General features: G+C 35.7%; 1 protein-coding gene across 8 annotated transcripts in view; it reads left to right on the top strand.

The window, feature by feature from the left end:
- KCNC2 (potassium voltage-gated channel subfamily C member 2) overlaps positions 1 to 21786 on the top strand; it is a gene marked incomplete at both ends in the record, with an annotated part of 206023 nt that extends 184237 nt beyond the window's left edge. The window contains 3 exons of one of the 8 annotated variants that reach the window (XM_079773751.1): positions 11302 to 12229; positions 14405 to 14569; positions 21743 to 21786. In XM_079773751.1, coding sequence (XP_079629877.1) covers positions 11302 to 12229; positions 14405 to 14569; positions 21743 to 21786 — 1137 coding nt within the window. Of the gene's footprint in view, positions 1 to 11301; positions 12230 to 12611; positions 12716 to 14404; positions 14576 to 19169; positions 19202 to 19732; positions 19870 to 20585; positions 20648 to 21500; positions 21536 to 21742 lie in introns of those variants that run through there. The other 7 variants (XM_079773749.1, XM_079773748.1, XM_079773752.1 and 4 more) reach the window with 7 other exon arrangements.
- Positions 21787 to 23211: the final 1425 nt, after the last annotated feature.

Below are 23211 nucleotides of genomic sequence, written 5' to 3'. Positions count from 1 at the left end.
ACCCCGCAGGGCAGGGGGCACAGCCTCAGGTCCCCTGGCCCTGGTGCCAGGGTAGGGGGCGCAGACTCAGGTCCCCTGGCCCCGGCGCCGGGGCATGGGGCATGGCCTCTGGTCCCCAAGCTTGGCCTCAGGTCCCCTGGCCCGGCCTCAGGTCCCACGGCCCAACCTCAGGTCCCCTCTCCCCAGCGCGAGGGCGTGAGCGCACAAGGGTGTGATGACCATTTGCATATTAGCTCTTTATTATATAGGATGTGTGGGGGAAGGACCAGATTCTTTGGAGCTGTGGTTGGGAAGACTGAGTATTTCACTATGTAGGCATAATGGAATGTTTTTAAAAAGGATTACTGAGCAAGTGTACTGTACATATAGGAAAGAGAGAACAATAATATTTGAGAATGAAGTTTAGGCATCCTTTGGTGTCCCTGTACCAGCAAAAGTAGTACTGCAGGTGTCAATGTAAGAAATGTCTAAACCGGTAGTGAATTTTTATTAGTTTATTTGAACCTCCTTTGCCTGACTATAATTGCTGGAGACAAAAATCTCAATGGATTGCAATTTTGCTCCAGAGAATGGCAGTTCTCAGCTTATTTTATACATGAGAATCAAAGGAGGAGACGTAAGGGGAGAGGGGTTATATAAGATCCATTTGTGGTAGATTAGGGAGGCAGGAGAAAGCAAAGTGGGGAAATCTCTGGGATTGGAGAAAGAATAAAACAGACACACATACTTCTTTTACATTGGCGGGTACAGGATAGTTAATTACTTTTCAGTACATATGGATAACAATGAGGGGTTCTGTGGTCTCCTGCTTTGCTGGGAGGTTGTACCCTGAGGGGTTCAGCAAAAAAGGGTTTACTATGACACTCCAAGAGTGTATTATCTTATATGCAAAAGGACAGTAGACAGTCTCTCTTAAAGACTGACCTTTGTCAAGGAAGCCACTAGCTTAGGAGGTGACTACCCACCACGACTCACGTTTAGTTAGGAACTTTTATGTTCAAACCATCCTATGTGGTTACTTTTGGTCTCTGAGTTTGTAAGGCCACAATGCAGGGCTCCCCTGAGCTTGTCAGGATTTTTATGTGGCCCCTTTCTCATCCACACAGGTAGACATTGTGTAGGGTATGTTATAACCACAGTGCCATGATGTTGAAAGAAACAGTTATATTGAAATCAGTGTATCTCTGGTAGATGCATGTAAGCTAGCCACGTCCCTTCACCTTCAAGTTTATCATTCCTTCACTGTCCCTCCACTTTCAACTTAATAAAAGCAGATTCATGCATAATTTCTTTTGGAAAGTGATTGTTAGCCTCATGAAAGATATATGGGGACTTGTAGACAGGTAGATAGGACTAAAAAATGTGGCCCTCTAAGTAATCCTAGATCATGTGGTATAGGTCATATCATTCAAAGACAAATTGAACCATTCAAAAATTACATTTAAAATACACTTAAAATGAATTAATATGTTAAAGATAGACACTTTTGGGGAAAGTTTTCAGTAATGAAAATTTAGGAATTACAATTCATGTTTATATTGTGAAATAATTATTTCTAATCTGTTATTGTTTTATGACTGAGAAATGTGGAATTTATCTTATCTAATGAAGCGATTATAAAAATTATTTTTATGAAATATATTAATTATGCAAACACTTTAAATTTTATTGCAAGACTTAGAAAAGCAAAATGATGCTGCATATTCATAATTGGTGACTTCTAATTCCAGTTACCTAATTTTGAACACCATAATTCACTGCAATAATATTAATAGATGTATAGGCCCCATTTCCTGTAACCCAGAAAATTACAATTGGGTGTGAGTAGATAGGCCTTGACTGTAAACAATCAAAATTTCAGTGAAATCAGTCTGTGGCCTAGAAAAAAGAAGTAAAGGAATGATGTGTATTTATGTTGGACAAGTGTACCAAAAAACATACATGGAAGTATTTATCAGAGGCCACATAAATCTCAGAGGCCAAAAGTACTATTGGGGTATGTTTTCTTGATTTGAAGAATCTAAATCTTATATTTTTAATATCTATTTGTATACCTATATATAATTTATACATATATATCCATACATACACTAAACATATTTTATACGCAGGTGTAGACAGAAAACATAGAATGTGTTATAAACACCCACGTGATTATACAGATACCTGAAACTTCATCTTCTTCATCTTCACTGACTTCTGAATGTACTACCATGAATGTGTGTGGTATTCCATTGAAGGAAGCTCAGCCTTCCTTCATTTAAATAATAACCTCAAATGCAGCAGAGTTTGGGGAACTCCTTAAAAATGGTAAAACTTGGACAAAGCAAAATCCATTTACCAGCCTAAGAAGAATCTGAAGTAATTTTCAACTCTGCATGGAACCAGCAGACACGGGCACTGGTTGTCCCCGTTTGGCTGGCCCTTGAGGACAGACTTAGTAATGAAAATCTTTTTCTCTCTCTGGAGACCACAGTTCTGTGGACAACAGCACACTTGTTAATTATCGCAAAGCTAGTGTATGGGACTTGAACACATACATAATTAAGAGCATCTGCCAAATTTATGATGCTGCAGAAAAGAAGAAAAATGGCAAACTGCCAGTGTGTAATTTCTACAGACTAGTAAAAGCAGCTTAATGGTCACTAAGAATAAAGATCCAGATCCAGGTTTAATATTCTCTGGGTGATTGTTTTCTTTGAAATTTTTAAACAGTAAACCTATAATACATGATTACAATTTTTGTAAAAAAACATTAAACTTTTATAGAGTCAGAATTGCCCATTATTAAGACACTTACCCATGCCACTCTTACACCCAGACATTACCAGTGCTAAGGATATACAGTTTCTGCTTATTTACATGAATTAGTTATATACAAAAATGTTGTGCCACAGTCTTTGTTTGTTTGTTTGTTTGTTTAATGTTTCATTGGAGATTATATCTTATCAGTGTGTATTGAGCTATGCCATTCTTTGTAATGCTGTATTATGAACATACCTCCACTTCATGGATACCTGCATTGTTTTGTACAAAGAATACTTCAGTGAATGTTCTGAGTATATCCTTGTATTTTTATATAAATATTTTACCAGAGTAAATTTTCCAAAGTGGAAATTTTGGATCAGGAAGCCCTATGAGCTCAGATACTTGAAGTCCCTGATCTTTTCATGTCTTCATTTCATTATTTAAGAGAGAAGAGCAGAATAGGCAAAATAGGAATGAATCATTCCCATTTGGAAAACATATAATGTCCTTGGAATACAAACTAAAAATAAATATACTTCATGTGGAATTTTAAAAACTGAAATTCCTTAGCCTATATTTAAACTAACTTGTTTTAAAAATCTTCCTTAATGCTAATCATTTAAAAAATATATTTTATTGATTTTTTACAGAGAGGAAGGGAGAGGGATAGATAGTTAGAAACATCGATGAGAGAGAAACATTGATCAGTTGCCTCCTGCACAACCCCTACTGGGGATGTGCCCACAACCAAGGTACATGCCCTTGACCAGAATCGAACCTGGGGCCCTTCAGTCCACAGGCCGACCTCTATCCACTGAGGCAAACCAGTTTGGGCAATGCTAATCTCCAAATATTAAATGCTCTTACTGATTTTCATTTAAAAAATAGAGCTGAGTTGTTGTTGTTTTTTTTCATTTTTTTTTTTTTTGCCTTCAAGGTTTGCAAAATATGTCGAGATTTCTAATTATGAATAAAGAAGATAAAATGACCTTTAAAGTACAGATTCTGTTTGAGGGACAAATGAATTTTTATCTACCAAATGAACGTATTTTAAAAATGTGTTCCTAAACTAATTTCACAAGAACTGAGTATCTCCTTTTGTATTTGGTCAGACCGAGTCTCAGTCCCTCTCTTTGAATACTTGTGGATGTGTGGAATCATTAACAAAAGTGTGTGAACATTGCTACAATAGCAGTGATCTTGGGCTCAGAGAGCACAGAGAAGGGTCACTTAATGGGTCTGGTCTTCCTTTCATGTTGGAAGTTCTGGCATTTTCAAATTAGTTATCAGGTCTAGTTATATTTAATACTAACAGGAAAGAGAAAATGATGAAACATAAAAATATACCCACTTCCCCCCATCCTGCTTTCTCTCAGCCTATTACACATACTAAAGACCTACTTGGATGTTTGCGTTGAGGTAGATTGACATAACACCTTCTAGGTAGAATTTGGACTCAGGACTTCCTCTTCATAGTTGCTAATTGGACAAAGGGTATTGGGCACTCTGTGTAGCTAAGGATATTGGACACTGGGCTTATAGAGGAAAGGGCCACTCAGTGGACCCACAAGCCAATACTTTAGCAGGACTTTCTATTTGAAAATGCCTGGAATGCTATCTCGGTTCTGTGAACTCAGTCATAATGACATGCCTTGTTTGGAAAGCTTTCTAAATTGTGATTATTTAACATGCCTCGTTTTGTTTTCATTTAACGCCTGTGGAAATTGGTGTTCTTATCACAGGGGAAAAGAAAGTAAGCTGACAATGTGATTTTATTTTCCAACTCCCAGCTAAGACACAAGATCCATTATTACAGAGGTGGGGAATGTCTGGCCCACGGGTAATGTAAGGCCATGAATTCATTTGGTCTGGCCCTGCCATGTCATTAGGGGTAAGTTAATTAAGTGTTTGACCAAATATAGAAGGCTAATTTTTAAGTTGATAATTTTGTATGGCCCACAAATGCTGTTATAAATCTCCAAATGACCATTGGCAGAAAAAAGTTCCCAACCCCCGTGAATGGAAGCTACTAGTGGCAACATTTGGATTAATAAACTGGTTAAATTTGCTTCTGCTATAAATTTGGCATTTTTTGCTTCAATAATTATACTTTCTTGTTTCAATATGTTATTTTTTTTTACATCATTCTTACTTCCAGTAGAACGTGTTCTACTTTATTATTTTGTTCATTTATTCATTCTTTCTTAAATTCCGCCTATTCATCCAGCCAGCCATACTAAATACTAACAACTGAATGAGGAGCAAGAGTTACAAAAATGAACATGACATCATTCTAGTTTTTAAGAGTTCCCAACTCAGTGGAGGAGAAAGACAAATAAATAAAACCTTTTTTCTCTATTACTTTTCTTTTTAATTTTTGTCTTAATATTATTTAATCTAGCCTCATATTTTTCCATTTCAATTCAACACAGTGAGGCAGAAACAAAAGAATACATTTTCATACCCGAGGATCTATGAATTAAGTTCAGATAAAGTGCACAAATTCCTTGCTGATGCAATCAAGTGTTGCCTCTGGGTAATTCCAGGTTTTCAAGGCTTCTGGGGTCACCCTTTCATTTGACAGAAAAATAAGTTCCTAATAAACTGAGCTCCTACTCTTCCTTTCATGGAAAACTCTGTCTCCCCCTTATCTCCAAGGTCTTTCGTGCAGGCTAATTTCTCCTGATTACCTTTCACTCTTATTTGTTGCCATCCTATGTTTTTGAACCACATTGTGTATATTACCTGCAACGGTTGACTGCTCTCCTCTATCTGTCCTCCCAGGCTCAGTACCTTCATTACTCAAAGCATTGTCACACCCAGTTGGTCTGTACAACCTCCTTTTGCTGAAGGCATAAAAGAATACCATCTTAAAATGTAATATTCTCATTGTTACCCCAATGTTCTGTAGCTGTACATGAGCAGGAATGTCTCCCTTGTCGGCACTCATACCTTTCCCGTTTTTTCCTTCTCTTCAGAATTCAACATTTTTCAAACTTCCACACTGTCAAACCAACTTCCAATATCCTACCATGTTATTATGAGGCATACTCTGGTTCTCTTTTCAGTGTTCTCATTCTAGACCATACCTCGTGTCCTTAATTCCTTACACATGCGCGCGCGTGCGCGCGCACTCACACACACACACACACACACACACACACACACACAGCAGCTATCTAGTGTCTAGCTGGGTTTTTTTAAAAAGCAAAATAATCACCTACTGCACCTACCTTTGAGATTAATATTATTTCCCAGATGCCAAAGTTTGTTTTCTTTATTTATACTATTTTTACTTTCCTATTATAATATTGTCACAGATTTACAAAGTATGTAAAGCTAGATATACTGAGCTATAAAAATTACAAAGAATAATAATATAAATACAAAATTGTAATGTTGTATCTTAAATAATGCCAATAAAAATATTGATAAATGCAAGTTCCAAATGACTTATAAAAACAGACAACTTTTGGATTCCAAAGTTTTGTGTCTTTGAATTGTATCTATATAGAGGCTGTTCAGTTGCTTTGTTTGCTCACAGGTATTTGTGTGAAAGCTTTAATGATGTCACAACATACACACAAAGGCACAAACATCCCATTATGTAGGAGGTAGTAAACGATAATTACTAAGGTTCTCTTAAAATTTTACAGATGCTTATAATCTTTTTAAAAAAACTGATCCAATTCATTTAATAATGATTTATCAATCCTGTGTTATCAGTCTGCTGCAAACAGACAAACAAAAACACTGCAACTCTGGTCTTCAGTCTTTAGTATGCGTAGCAATCACCTGGGAAGCTGGTTAAATGCAGATTTCTCCCCACAAGTCTGACATCTGATATGGAGGTAAGGAGTTTGCTTTGTATGTACTCCCCAAGTATATTTTAATGAGTGTGATCTTTAGGCCACACTCCTTTTTTAGGAATATGGTGGGCAATTTAAATGATTTCCAAGTGTAAGATGATTCATGTTACTTATTCCAACCACCAAGTGTGGTATCTTAAGAGCTGTTGACCTTTGCCGGCCAATGTAATAGTTTGTTTAATAAACATAGGCATCAAGTTCTAGTAGTTCATATAGAGTTAATTGTTATATTTTGAATGCATACTCAAGTATGTATAATAATGATTTCTAATATTTTCGTAGTGCTTTAAATGAAAAAAACAGTTAATATATGTCTTTTTATTTATTTATTTACGTTTAATTTATTTATTGTCTAAAGTTTTACATATGTCTCTCTTTTCCCCAATTGACCCCTCCCCCAAGCCATTCCCACCCCGGCCAAGTGTCTTTGTCCATTGGATATGCTAATATGCATGCATACAAGTCCTTTGGTTGCTCTCTAACCCCCCCCCTCCCCTGCCATTTGTCTCTGGATCTATTCTTGTTAATCAAATTATGTTGATCATGATATCCCACATATGAGAGAGATCATGTGATATTTATCTCTCTCTGACTGACTTATTTCGCTTAGCATAATGCTCTCTAGTTCCATCCATGCTGTTGCAATGGTAAGAATTCCTTCTTTTTTATGGTGGCGTAGTATTCCATTGTGTAGATGTACCTCAGTTTTTTAATCCACTCATCTGCTAATGGGCACTTAGGCTGTTTCCAAATCTTAGCTATGGTGAATTGTGCTGCTATGAACATAGGGGTGCATATATCCTTTCTGATTGGTGTTTCTAGTTTCTTGGGATATAGTCCTAGAAATGGGATTACTGGGTCAAATGGGAGTTCCATTTTCAGTTTTTTGAGGAAACTCCATACTGTTCTCCACAGTGGCTGCACCAGTCTGCATTCCCACCAGCAGTGCATGAGGGTTCCTTTTTCTCCGCATCCTCGCCAGCACATGTCGTTTGTTGATTTGTGGATGATAGCCATTCTGACAGGTGTGAGATGGTACCTCATTATTTTTTTGATTTGCATCTCTTGGATAATTAGTGACTTTGAGCATGTTTTCATATGTCTCTGGGCCTTCTGTATGTCCTCTTTCAAAAAGTGTCTATTTAGGTCCTTTGCCCATTTTTTGATTGGATTGTTTATCTTCCTTTTAAGTTGTATATATAATATATGTCTTTTGTTTTCACTTCACCCTAAATAATGGGGCTGGCAACAATAATTTAAGACAAGTGAATTCTGTAAGTTTCCCAATAGGTCAGCAAGTCGAATGGAACACTACCTGCAGTCAGATTGTTCTCAAGTCATCTTATAGCCTCATATTAAAACCAAGATAATAATTTTGGTTGACTTGAAACTCTTCAGAAAAAGAAGTTACTCTTTAAAAAGTCAGGGTTTCTGTGCCAGGTTGGGAGTTATTCACCATGATTTGTGCAAGAGGCAGATTTGGAAAATTTGCTATTCCTGTGATGTTCCAGTCAAAGCATCACTTGAGAAAGTGAAATTGAAAAAGTCCAGACTTTTTTTTGTTTAAACTTCCTACTGTGTGATATATGTCTGTCTTTCCATCACATTAACCTCCATTTATTTGTCAAATTTCAAACTATTGATATTTTCTCGGAGGTTTCTATAATCTCTCAGTTTAAATAAAGTCTCCTTTGATCCTTATTTGTGTTTATTGCATTTATTACAATTGCAATTATTTAATTTTTGAATGGTTCATTATTTAATTCTGTATCCCTAGTAGATTGTGATTTACTTAATGATAGGGATTAACTTTTTTTAACTACTGTTAAATTAATACCCTAGCCCTATAGCCTGAGGCACCTAATACCAACTTGTTGCATGAATGAATGAAACGTAGAAAATGTCTGATTGGAAAAGTCCCAGTTGACAAACATCAAAGCAGACTAGTAAACTATTTTTGTTGTATGGAAGGTGGGCGGGTAAGCTTGGACTGATTGTGAAAGAACAATGTTGGGAAGTCCCACTACATTCAATCATGAATGTAAGTGCAGAGGGTTTGAGATTACAAAATTAGCTGGAAAAATGCTGATTGAGGAATAGTAAAAGCATAAAATAAAATTGCAGTCTACTTTAACTGCCTTATATTCTCTAACTGCCTCATAGACAGAATTAGTGCACTAAAACTTTTAACATAGCCTGAAAAGCTTGAGACTAGGTGGGAATGGTGGAGAATGTGATGGAGTGATTGGAGGGGGATCAATATGTAAACACCTTAGTATGGTTCTGATGCCAAAAGATTTTATGGGGCTTCAGAAAAAAATGTGACTATCAAATCTATAGATAATATTTTAATTTAAGAAGTAATGTGTGAACCACAGGTAATTGATTCTTCCCCACAAGTTGTTAACCTCTAAAGAATCTAGAGGGTCTTAGTGATATTGTTTTACGAAGTATTTGAATAACAAAAGGACTGTATTTATGTGTACAAAGGGAAATATGAGTGGAAAAAAATAAGCTGATATCTCACAATATGTCTGGGAAAGACAAGTCAAATCATAATGTCAAAACCAAAGGGAACCTTTACGGGTGTCTCCTATATACCCAAAGGTTGCAGGTTTGATTCCTGGTCAGGCCAGATACCTAGGTCGCTTTTGATGATCCCCAGTCTGGGCACCTATGGGAGGCAACTGATCAATGCTTCTCTCTCACAGTGATGTTTCTTTCTCTTTCTCTTTCTCCTTTTCTCTCTCTCTCTCAAATTAATAAACATATCCTCCAGTGTGGAAAAAAACAAGAAAGGAAGTTGGAAGATAGACATGGGAAAATAAGTCACAGCCATGAAAAGGACATGCCTTATAATACTGTATGATGCTGTACTAACTGGCACACTGCGAAGAGACAGTTCCATAATCTGGGTGTTTCTTTAGGGCAGATAGTAAAAGTCCTAAGATTTTTTTCATCCTTTTGTATATCTTACATATTTGGTGAGATTTGTATCTCTCACATTGAGCCTGAAGAGGTTAAAAAAAAAATAAGGAATTGGTTTCAATCTCTTCTGGAAACTTAGATCTCAATGGCATAATTGAGGAATAGGTATTAGGGAGCAACTTTGGGTTTTGGAATACCCTTTTATTTTCAAACTAGTGGCCCACTGCACGAAATTTGAGCACAGGTAGGGTCCCTAGGCCTTGCCAGTGATCAGGGCCGATTGGGGCCTTCCTGCTGCCAGCCGGGGCTTTCCTTCCCCAGCTGCCAGCTGCTGGCTGGGGCCTACCTTTGTTCCACATCACCCCCTGGTAGTCAGTGCATGTCACAGTGAGCTATTGAACTCCCGGTCTCCCGGTCGAACTCCCAAGGGCACACTTTGCATATTAGCCTTTTATATATATAGATAAGGACCTCTCTCCACTTGACTGATGACCACCTGCTCCTGAATAATTTATTGGTTTAGACAGTCAAGGAACGGCCTCTTGGTGCTCATTAGGTATGCTAAATCAGAGAGCACTAGGAATCTGCCAGCCACTTTGAAAGCTTCGGTACTGACTGCAACAGTGCCATTCACCCAAACAACTACATTTCACTTTCGTAGAACTTTAACATTAAGAAGTATGTGATCCCAAGATAAGTATTTCAACATATTTGTATTCTAATTTTGAGGGTTAGGTAGTTAATGGAACAGAATCTTGAATGAAATGTGTCAGGATAGTGTCTCAAGTCTATCACTTTGTATCTTACGACTTTGGAAAGTAACTTAAACTCTGTGGCTAATATTCCAGAACTGTAAAATGCAGTAGGAATAGTGTTGTTATAAGTATTGATATGAGTTAATTAAGCAAATTGCTTTTAACAGTGTTTGGTACTGGTGAGGACTATATAAGTGAGAACTTTTATGATTATTCTGTATTAGTAGTTGTGTGTATTCATATATTATTGGCTTGAGAAATGAAAGAATTGAATTTAAAAAAAACACACACTTGCGACTTTATAACATGATACTTAAGCATTTGGAGTTCTTTTTTAGGGGAAGAAGAAAATTGTCTTTTTAATTTGTTCCTTAACTCTGTTTCTCTTTCTTTAGTCTTGTTGCCTATCTTCTATAGATTTGCTCTTTGGATAAGTCTCCACCTTAAATTAATATCATTTAAATAATAACATAACTCAAATATTTTTTTCATATTCATACTTTCATGATAACAGGAACATTTTATGTACAGGTAGAAACCTGCAGGTAAATATGAGTGGCTTCCTAGTTTCCATCAGTGTGGACTGCACCTTATAGTATAATGTAGAACTTGATCTAATACATGAAGATTACTAGGATCATAAACAATTATCTGGAGCCATTGTCTACTTTTATTATTATTTTTCAGTCTGTTGCCCTTCAACATTCTTTGGAAGTGATTTTTATGCTCTCTTCACAGGTATAAAAAATAGTCAAGAATTTTTTTCCAACATAAATCAAAAAAGTTTTTACCTATATCAGCTGATAACAGAACTTGAAACACAATCCAGGTGCAACTCTAATTAATGTTAGCGGTACATCTCATCTTTTCTTGGAGCAACATCCCAAGTGAAATCTTCAAAAAATGCTTTCAATGTTTTTCCTCTAGATGGATTGATGCTCTTAGATCTGGGTCAAAGTATATTATGGTTTCAATCACTCTCTCCTTTTCCCCCCCTACAGTTTATTGCTTTTGCTTCTTTATTCTTCATCCTGGTTTCAATCACTACCTTTTGCCTGGAGACCCATGAAGCTTTCAATATTGTCAAAAACAAGACGGAACCAGTCATCAATGGCACAAGTGTTGTTCTACAGTATGAAATCGAAACGGATCCTGCCTTGACCTACGTAGAAGGGGTGTGTGTGGTGTGGTTTACTTTTGAATTTTTAGTCCGTATTGTTTTTTCCCCCAATAAACTTGAATTCATCAAAAATCTCTTGAATATCATTGACTTTGTGGCCATTCTACCCTTCTACTTGGAGGTGGGACTCAGTGGGCTCTCATCCAAAGCTGCTAAGGATGTACTTGGCTTCCTCAGGGTGGTAAGATTTGTGAGGATCCTGAGAATCTTCAAGCTCACCCGCCATTTTGTAGGTCTGAGGGTGCTTGGACATACTCTTCGAGCTAGTACTAATGAATTTTTGCTGCTGATAATCTTCTTGGCTCTGGGAGTTTTGATATTTGCTACTATGATCTACTATGCCGAAAGAGTAGGAGCTCAACCTAATGACCCTTCAGCTAGTGAGCACACGCAGTTCAAAAACATCCCTATTGGGTTCTGGTGGGCTGTGGTGACCATGACTACATTGGGCTATGGGGATATGTACCCCCAAACTTGGTCGGGGATGCTGGTAGGAGCCCTGTGTGCTCTGGCTGGAGTGCTGACAATAGCCATGCCGGTACCTGTCATTGTCAACAACTTTGGGATGTACTACTCCTTGGCAATGGCGAAGCAGAAACTTCCACGGAAAAGAAAGAAGCACATCCCTCCTGCCCCTCAGGCAAGCTCACCTACTTTTTGCAAGACCGAATTAAATATGGCCTGCAACAGCACACAGGGTGACACCTGTCTGGGCAAAGACAATCGACTTCTGGAACATAATAGATCAGGTAAGGCACAATTTTAAATGCATGCCATTACGTACTTTATAGACCAGTATTATCCAATAGGTAGAAGGCACTCATTCTCATTTTCTGCAAATGTTCATGAGTTTTCAGTTCTCCCCTTCACAAAACATGTGTTTGTGTCAGGCTTATAGATAGCTAGATTGTACCTTTCTAAATAAATTCCAAGTAGAAGTCTGCATATCTGGTCTATAGAGTTTTCCTGCCCTTTGCTGATGGTGCCAATATTTTCTTTTGCCTGTGTGTTGCTTTTGTGCCAATGTTTTTGTTTCCCTGCACGATGTGATGGTATGATATTGGCCATTTTCCATCCTTCATCCTCAAAATGTTGATCTCCATATCATTTGGCTTGGTGTGTTTGTCTCAGCTTTATCTCTGCCACATGGGGCCATGCATCTCAACCTAATTCACAAGAAGCAGTTACCTAAGAGGAATGGATATTTACATTTCAAAGGCCTAAAAATCAAAGAGGTGATATGGAAGGTAGCCCTTTGGATAACGAAGGCCTTCCCTAATAATATTCTGGAGAATTGATTAAATTTTTATTATTTCTAAATTAGGTAGGGTATTCAACTTAATCCCATTGGATTGATCAAGGTGTTATATAATCAATTTATCGTTATTCTGGGGATAGATGATGTGCTTTGGCTCATCAATGACAACATTGAATTTCTCTGTGGATTTCCTTTTTTATCCACAGAGACCATCTTTGGCAAGCATATAGAAGTAAACAAAATTTTCAAGGGCATTTAGAGACATTGATCTCATTCCACTATGTTCAAAACTATTTTGCTACTTCAAACTAGAGAACCTGGTCACAATGCATTAGGTTCTCTTCCTTACCACAACTGAATATTGTATGATTTACTGCCTGACATTAGCTGAACCCCTAATCCTCTCCATTGCCATAGATAATCCAGAGAAGACTGATAAGAATGACTGTCAGTTGACATTCAGTTTGCTAAAGTGATCATCAGTAGTGTCATCTCTAGTCTATTGTCTCGTACAGATAAAATATTTTGTAGATTAAACAACTTAATTACCTATGATGAAAATTAAAAATATATATATATATGCATTCACTATAAGTTGTTTATATGTAATTTTTTATTGTATAAAAATTTTTCTGATAATCCCATGTGAGTAATATTGCATATTTAGAAATACCAGCAATTAAACAAAGCAAGCAAGCAAACAAACAAAAAAGTCAGGTGACATTTTCATAGGTTTCCTTCTTAGCTTCTAGAAGTTTTTTATGGAGTAAATGGGGGAAAAATGTCGTTGAACTGCTTTTTAAAGATTTTATTCACAGTCCTCCTGTTTTTTTAGTAAATTGTTCTGTAAATTCTGTCAATATATACCCGAAAACTGCTAGGCCAAGAATGTCTTTACGAAAGGTGGAGTTTAGTTGGTGTTGCTGGCCTCACACTGTTCTCATAGTACCTGTGTCTTATGAAGAACATGGATAAAGAGGACACACCCTCAGCCTAGGGTAAACATTGTTATAACAGGCTGGTATCCAGGCTGATAGATTGTGACCATCTTTGACAAATATACAGAAGTAAGCAAAAATTTCAAGGGTATTTGGAGAAGTTTATCTCATTCCATTATGTTTAAAACTATTTTATCACTTCAAACTAGAGAACCTGGTTATAAGTTTGTTAGCTTTGGAGTTATTTTTATTAAGATTTTGGGGAAAAATTACACTCAGAAAATAATAGAAGTGTGTGTCTTAAAGAGCTGCAAAGCCATATATTTACTTAGGAGTTTTTCCTTAATAGGCTCCACTTAAAAAAAGATCCCTTTCACAGTAACTAGATAGCATGTAAAAAATTATAAGATATTAATTTGTGTGCTACTTCACCATTACACTCATTTTGAATCCATCTTAGTTTTGTGAAAGTAAATTTCTTATTAGATAGAATCCAAAGTGGAATTAAAACTTCCCCAAGAACATTTATCTTTCTTTCAACACATTTCCATTTTGCTCCATGTAAATTTTTGTGTTGAGTGATGGCAATCTTTTTCTTATCATGATGTGATTATTCTGTTTTGTATATCGAGCGACTGTACTATGGACATTCGGTGTAAACTCTCTGTACTGTCTGTCTCATTTCCTCATCTATCACTGTCTGTCAATGGGCATGGTGCTGTGACCAGTGCTATCAGGTGATGACAGTTCGGGACGTGAGTCGCCATTATCACCCCCCGAAAGGCTCCCTATCAGACGCTCTAGTACCAGAGACAAAAACAGAAGAGGGGAAACGTGTTTCCTACTGACGACAGGGGATTACACGTGCACTTCTGATGGAGGGATCAGGAAAGGTAGGCGTGCATTTCATCAGATCCTCACAGGTGACTTAGAAATTAAGCGCTGCAAAATACCCAGAGTGTTGCGAAATTCCCTCCCGTCATTTTCTAAGAAAAACCACACATAGTGCTCTTTATCATTCTTCATCACACCTTTTCTCATTACAGACATTTAAAAATTTTTATCATAGCAGTCTACTTGGCTATCATATCTGAAAGGAATTTCTTTCTTTTCTTCACTTCCATTTTTTTTTTTTTTTTTGGTTTTCCATGTGTCTATGGGAAGTATTGTAATGGAATATTTAAAAACTATATGAAATTATATGAATAAGACACTCATCTTATTATTTTAATATAAGTCACTCATTAGTCTTTTTAAAAGTTCTTTTCTCTTACAACTAATAAAACTCACTAATTGGCACTATGCATATACTTGATAAGTAATTTATAATTATAAAACAATAAGCCTTTTTTTTTCCTCAAGGAAAAGCATTAAACATACTATAGTTAAGTCTTTTATACAACATTTGAACTTTTTTTTTTTTGCTATGATTTAGCTGAGTGAAAGAAGATTGAAAAGGTGCAAGATCCTTGGCCCTACAGAACAGTATACCCAATCACTTGAAAGGCTACTTATGTACTTATAAAACATGGTTACATAATTTCTCTTTAGGGCAATAGTAATAATTTTAAATTTATTACTAATTTTCAATCCACACTGAAAGTGCCTGGCACATAGAAGATGTGTGGAATGGATAAATTTTGTTGGGAAGGCATCTTGACTAAGGAATGTAACAGAATACTGAGACTTCACTCCATCACGTGGTTCTGTTTTTCTAAATAGGGCTACTTTGACCATTTCCTAGGTGCTGGTTTTTGTTTTTGTTTTGAGCAAACTTTACAGAAAAAAAGGACAACTGAGCCCTGTCCGGTTTGGCTCAGTGGATAGAGTGTTGGCCTGCGCACCAAAAGTTCCCGGGTTCGATTTTAAGAGCACTTACCTTAGTTGCAGGCTCCTCCCCTGCCATGCAAGAGGCAACCAATGGATGTGTTTCTCTCACATCAATGTTTCTCTCTGTCTTTCTTTCTCTCTTCCACTCTCTCTAAAAGATCAATGGAAAAATATCCTCCAGTGAGGATTAACAACAAAAAAAGGACAGCTGAGCCTTTTTTCTCCTCCTTAAGAAATAGTTTTGTGACACTACCCACCCTTGACAAAGTGATGGTATGCTCCTTATTGCCTCCTCCTTTCGTGGTTCAAGTTACCTTATTACCATGGTTATTTTCTTTTTATTGACAGAATGGAGAAAGAACTATAATAATTTCTTATGCAGTGGACTTAATTTAAATAAAAGCCACTCCAAAACTTTCATATTCATGCAAATGAATTTAAAAAATATTGTGCTCTTTGCTATTCATTGCAGTTTCTCCCTATTGAATATGTTACCATTTTAGGCCTCATATATTTATTTTGTGATGCCCTGTTTCTTTAATATACCTCATTACCCATGTTGTACTTCTCTTTCATTTCTTCTGAACACTTTACATTGTCCTGTCTCCATGCCTTTGAGTTTCAGAAGACCAAGTGTTCTTCTTTTGTCTCTTCAGTAGGCAATATTTTAAATCTTTCTTCATTTCAATTATTTCCACTCTCTGCATCTATTCCTTTCACCAAAATGTATTTCAGTTATCTGAATATGTTCGATCATTTGCTATTTCACCTGTAAATATTATGTTAGAACAATTTTTAAATATTTTATAAAGGTAGTTAATACTTGAGCAAAATATATGTACATACATTAAATAACCATTATAATAATATTTAACTAATGATATCTTATGTAGAACATAATATTTTAAGTACATTACATATCTTAATTTACTACAGATGTATATATGTGTATATATTTATATGTAAGTATTTATATATAATATGTGGTTAAATTTACATACATTTTTGAGCATATTCTAAAATGTATCACATGCTTTGATTATACTAAGGTTACATGTTTAAGAACTTACAAGTTTTTTCTTCATGTTAGACAATATTTTGAATTTTAAACTGTCAAAGATCACGTATGAAAAAAATTTTGCAAATTATAAAGCACTATGTAAATATAGATTTTTTTTTAAATGGTAAGTTTCATGAGCAAAGCAATTAATAAGATATTTAGTTTGTATGGAAAAGTTATACATACAATCTTATTTCACAAAATACAAATTTTCTATCAGTGAAAACATTTTTGTAGATTCATCTATGAGCTTTTTATTCTCTGTCATTTCTTACCATAGTCACCTTTCTTTTTTCATTCTTGGTTAATTCTTTTGCAGCTTTGTGTTTTTCATCTAGGTCTGGTAACATTTCTGGCTAACTTCATTTTATTGTCTTGGTGTGTTATCTTGTCATGTCTATCAGGAATTCATTCCTTTCTTCTGTTTCCTTTTATGTAAATTATAGATTTACTTTTATGTAGATTATAGATTAGTCCTTTTAATCACACTCAGACATTTATTTCCTATATTATACCATTGTTTAAACCTTTTAAATTGGTCTCTCTACTGAGATGATTTTAGAGTTCTGAAAATTCTTCCCTATATAGATGGAAAAAAAAATTTGGATTCCCATTGAACTCTTTTTCTGTGGACAAATATAAATATAGTTGGGCATACATTAAGAAAACTTATGGATTCCCTAAAAGAGTAAGCTCCCAGTACTTAGAAACTATGATTTTTTTTATGCAGTAATTTTTAGAAAATCACATTATAAAAACAAAGACATACCCATTTATAGAAAATGCATAGGGAGATTCAATATTGCCTCTAATAAATACCTGATCTTAAGAACTATATAAAATGAACATAATGTATTTAGATGTTAGTTCAAATTAACATTCTATTCAATAAAATTTTGATTGAGAAAAATTTTATATCAAATTTTCTAATCAGAAATTAACCTGCAGAATAAAGAACAGCATATTTATATGAATAACTTATAATTTTACTAATGAAATACTTGTTACTAAATTAGAAGGGAAGCCTTTTAAAATGAACTTTGAAATTATAGTTATTAAAAATAAAAGAATTTATAAGCAAAATAGGTAATATTTATGTTAAAACTGTAATTCATAAAAATAATGAAACATTTAGAATGACAGCCAAGATTTATGTATAACTATCATGATTAATATAAAAGTGTCAAACAGATTTTTACATTTTTGGAGGTCCTGTAGGGAGTGTGGAGATTTGGAGGATAAGATATACATTTTTATGTAGATGATTTATAAATATTAGCAACCCCTTTAGTTCATGCATATTCACAAGTTTGCTTTTAATCAAACCAATCAGTGTTTATGGTGAAGTTTATATTTTCATGTGACACAGTCAATTAGGAAAAATTATTCTTTCTGAAATTTCCAAAGTTATATATTCAATCATTTTACCAAAGAGCAAAAATTAATAGCCCTCTAGGCACATGAGGGTCCCGATGTAAGGATAAATTACCTGGAATTCTTTTTCAACTATTTAAGACACCTTCCCATTGACTATTCCATCATTCACCAGAGTTTTATAGCTCCCATGTTTTATAGCCCAGAATACTAACAAAATATATTGGCACATAATTCTCTCATTAGCAGAAATTATTTCCTGGAGAACTTTACCATAGTTAATGGATGGCATACATTTCCATCTACAAAATATCAAAGAAGACACCTAGTCTGCTGAAATGTATATATGTATGTGAGGAAGGGATTCCTCTCCCGTCCAGTCCGCTGTTACCCTGCAGCAGAGCTGATATTGCACTCCCTATCCACGTCTGTCTTGGACACTTGCAAATCAAATCATCACTAAATCAATCCCCTCTCTCCCAGTGAAAGGCAGAGAGAGAGCAGTGGCTTCCTCCCCAGAAGTTCCATGAAAGTATAGAAATAAGGAAAGAAGTAGCTGAAAGGAACACAACAGATCCACTTTCTCTCTCTAGGGTCATCACGCACACCCAGGCTAATCAGGGCCCAAGGAGTGAACCCTAAGTCTAAGGGAGACAAATAAGCTGACTGGAATTGTATATATATGCTCAGCTTTTGAAATTTTATTTTCCTGTCATACAACACTTCTTCAATGGAGCTGTCAGAATATTTCTTTTCTAAGATGTGTAATATGACTACTTTTTCAGTCAATAGTTGCCCTGCTTTTAAGATAGTAAAGTTCTAACTTTACACTAGGCACGCCTTACCTCATTTAACTACCTCTAATCTTTTCTAATAAACAGTACTATGATATTTAAATTCTTCCAAAGGTGACCTTGATGGGTGTTTCTTTTTGTAAATTATATTTTATTTATTTATTTATTTACTTACTTACTTACTTATTTTGATGGGGTGCTTCTTGAGTAGAACTACTGTGTTGAAGCTTGTGAGAAGGACCTTTAATTCTATAATTCCACGACTATCATGAACAAAAGGTCAACATGCAAAATAATATAAAGAAAAGGTGAATTGAATTCAAATTATTCTCAAGTCCTGGTTGGGGAGTCAGATGAAAACAGCATAACTTTAACTCACTGAAATTATGACTCAACTTATATTTCATCCATTTTATTTTTTCTTGAAAAGATTAGATATTGGCATTCATTCTACACCATGTAGATAATGGCATCAAATGTCATTATTTGAGAATCATTTTTATTATTATTTTAACTCCATAAAGCTGGAAGATTAAATATGCTATAAAAAGACTTGTCCATTTAAAGTTAAGCATTCTTTAGTAGCTTAGTAAATACTAAAAAATGAAAAGAGAAAACATAGCCCATTTTTTTTCCAGAAACATATTCTGATACTTAATAATATTAGTCAAATGTATATCTTACTTAAGTTGCTTTGCCTAATTCTAAAAGAGTTCTGGATATGCCAAAATTACATCAATACAAAGTATAATTTGGGAATCATTTTTGAAGTATTGCAACTGTAATTTGTGAAAGCTGGCTTACTCTTTTGGGAATGACAGCTACAGTGAACTTCAGGGTTTTTTTACAATTAAAAACTGTCTCAATATTGAATTCTTTGTAAGCAAATTCTTTTTTTAACTCAAAAATAGCACATTTGATTATTCTGTGTGGTATTGTTTGTCTGTGTCTATTTTCTGTTTGAATTCAACTGATGTCTGTGCCTTTTTTCATAAAAGGATATGAAAAATCTCGAAGCTTAAACAACATAGCTGGCTTGGCAGGCAATGCTCTGAGGCTTTCTCCAGTAACATCACCCTACAACTCTCCTTGTCCTCTGAGGCGTTCTCGATCTCCTATCCCATCTATCTTGTAAACCAAACTGCACCAGTCGGCTAAATTGTATTACTTCAAGTACTGTCTGCTCTATAATGGAAATAATTAAACATAGAATTACTCCAACCTCCATTAATACAGTACAAAGCTGCATGATGTTATTTGAAGTCAGAAAATGCCATGTGGGTAGCTAACAAATCTTACCCTGGTTTTAAAGAGCATCTAAAGTTAGTGGAACTCTTTCTCCATATTAATTGCCCTGATCTCCTTTCACAATAAAATAACAAGGTAGTATCACATACTGGCCAGTACACTAATACACAAACATATTTTCAGGGAGATATATTTAAAACAGTGTGCTTCCAAATGCCAGCCACTTCACTCGACCTTCATTTCTTTGACTCTCTAAACCATTCTGAAGATGTCTGGGATCCTGTCTTGCTTGCATACAACATGACTTTGGTCAGCTCATTTGCATGGACCATCTTGTCTCTATCACCTGAAAGCAATATCACAGAGTTCAGAGATCATGGATGGCTCAGGATATGTGTACTTGCATCAAACCATCCCGCTGATATGAAACTGGTTGACTGTTCTGCATGTTGAATGGTGGGGCAGGGAGGGCAAGTTTCTCTTTGACATTTTTTATTCTGTGAAAGAAATATTTGTTTGAAATAGCTTAATTTCTTGATTGATTTACCTTTCTTCAAAAATTATGTATTGGAGTTCTGAATGTCTCTGGTTGTTTGCACACAGATAACTACAAAGAGGTTGTCATTACTGGTTACACGCAAGCCGAGGCCAGATCCCTGACTTAATGGCTTGGGGAAGGCACAAAACATGAGAGACAGGTAACTGCCAGCCAGGCTTGCATTGTTTAAACAGGAATTGCTGCTTGATACAAGAGTCATTTTTATTTAAAAACCTCACAATTTGTCATTATTTTCAGAGGCAGAGTGCCAAATATTTCCCAAAGCTCTCATGTCTTTTTTTTTACCTCCTTCCTTTATTTTTATTTATTAATTTATGTGCAAACATCAAAGAGCATTGTTGTTCATAGATGGCTTTCTTGACTAGCCTTAGGTTTCTGACTTGCAAGAATAATCAGACTTCAGTCAATGTTTAATCAGGTGCTTTGTCCTGAATGTTGTTCTGTCTGTCTGTCTTAGCTCCCTGTCTTAACTGTATATGTCATCTGTCTCCATAAAGCACAGAAATGCCTTGATAAGGTGTTCATGATTTTAGTCCTGGGTCTTCTCTCCTGCCCCTTGCCTTTTTGCTACTTGAAACAGCTTCTCTGCTTCATGTGTAAATTAAGGATGCCCTGTAGACTAAGTTAATCAGTACTGTGAACCTTTCTGAAAAACAGGAATTAGGCAGCAGCAATGTCACCATTGTGTTTGGCTGTCTGCTGCAGTGTCCATTTCTGCTACCAGCATTCATCTCTACATTTCAGTGAAACCCTAGGGAGTCTTATTCAGTCCAAGTAGAAAAACTTCTGTTTCCACATCCCCATGAATGCAAAAGTAATAGTGTGTCTGGTGAATTGGGTGTGTGAGGGAAGAAAAATGCCATAATATATCTTTAGGGATAAACAATATTTCTAAGGCATTCAAGATCATTGAGATGATTGTTGATTAATTTCTAATTCTTATGTTTATTTTTTGTTAGGAGGACAATTATCACTTTTATTCTTGGCCACGTAACTTGTATTACTCTATATCCCCAAGTCCTAGAGCATGACCTGCATGTCAGAGATTTTGTACAGCAATGTATTTACCCAGACATACACATCTGATATTTAGAGATTCAGTGATCCTCTTGATAACACCACACATAGAAAGCTATAATTGCACACAACTTTATGGTAAAGGAGTTCATATGCTGTCTGGTGCTGCTGTTATTGACTGCAGTGTTGCACAGAATTTACTATGGATTTTTGACGGATGGAATTTAGCCATAGCAAGGACTGTACTGGAAACAGACTTCTGCTGTTGAACGTGCCCTGAGGTAACCCGATTGCACTTGGAAGATGTCCTGGCGTCTTCATGAAGCATTTAAAGCTCATAAAAGAACTGTGGCTGGAACTCATCCGGTGCTCCCAGAGGAGCGGTCTGCTGTGGACTGGCCTGTGTCAGTGAAACAACTGTAAATACCAACATGTGTGCATGGGTCAATCGTTGTTGGCCATCTCACATCCAAGGAAGCCAAATTCATGATCCACATCTCTGAAGCTTCAAGTAAGGCCCGTACCTCTGTGTATGACCCTTCACGGGCCCGCGGTAGGTTGTGCTGTGAATCATTCCAGGCAGTGATTTTGGTGTGGTGTCCGTCTGTCTTAATTTCCCTTATTTCTCCTTTTTGATTGGATCCATGAACATGGACTGTATCATTTTCTTATAAACCACTTATGTTATCAGCTTGTCATATTACGTTGTGAAATTTTCAGTGCCTATTTATCAAAACTGACCTGTTTTTAGTCATGTATTTGTTTAATTTTGAAAAATTGCTATGGCAAAAAACACACACACTCAACATTATTCATAGTCTTTTGTCATTGTTACCTCAATTATAAAAACTATAGAAAAAATTCTGGCAATGAGAGTATTTTTTTACTAAATGATCAAGGAGCAATGTTGGTATATAGTAGAATATTAATCAAATTATATCCTAAAATGTATATTTTGCATAAAAGAGATATTCTTCAATCAATTACTTTTTTGTGAGTTTTGTGACAAACAAAGCTTGTACTTGTCTTTAAAACTGTTGTTGCTGAAACTGTATAATTCTTCTTCTTGCTTAATCGATATTTCTAGAACTTATTAGTTCCCCTGGGATTCTGAATATAATATATAACATAGTTATGAACCCCTGTATTGTGGACCTTTTGTGAGCATTTCGAGGTGCATGTACAACCTTGGTGATAACCACGAAAATGTAACTAACTGAAATCCAGAATAAAAGGCAAATAAATTGGGGATAAGCTTGAATCTCATCTGATTCAATTATTCATATTCTTCTCTTTGTTTTGGAGTTCTCAACAGGCTTTATTATCTTTATGCTTCATGGTACCAAACAAGACGCTCACACATAAGAAAGAAATTGGGATGAAAGGATTTATAAATATACGTAACTTGCTTTCATTCAACTCTCAAGCACATAGCCAGTGTTTTTCCCTTCTAAGTGCTTTGTCTATCTAAATTTTCTTATAACTTGAGATAGCCAAATTATGAATTATTATGGTATTTGATATGTATATGGCATTTTATGATTAATACTGAATTTTCACTTACACTTTCCAACTTAATCATCACAGTTCTGAAATGAGAAACGTTTTGCTTTTATTTTATTAATGATTAAATGGAAGATCAGAGAGGCAGAA

Source organism: Cnephaeus nilssonii (assembly GCF_951640355.1).
Source record: "Cnephaeus nilssonii genome assembly, chromosome: 6".
In the NCBI taxonomy this organism is placed as follows: domain Eukaryota; kingdom Metazoa; phylum Chordata; class Mammalia; order Chiroptera; family Vespertilionidae; genus Cnephaeus; species Cnephaeus nilssonii.
This window is presented reverse-complemented; position numbering and strand designations above follow the sequence as displayed.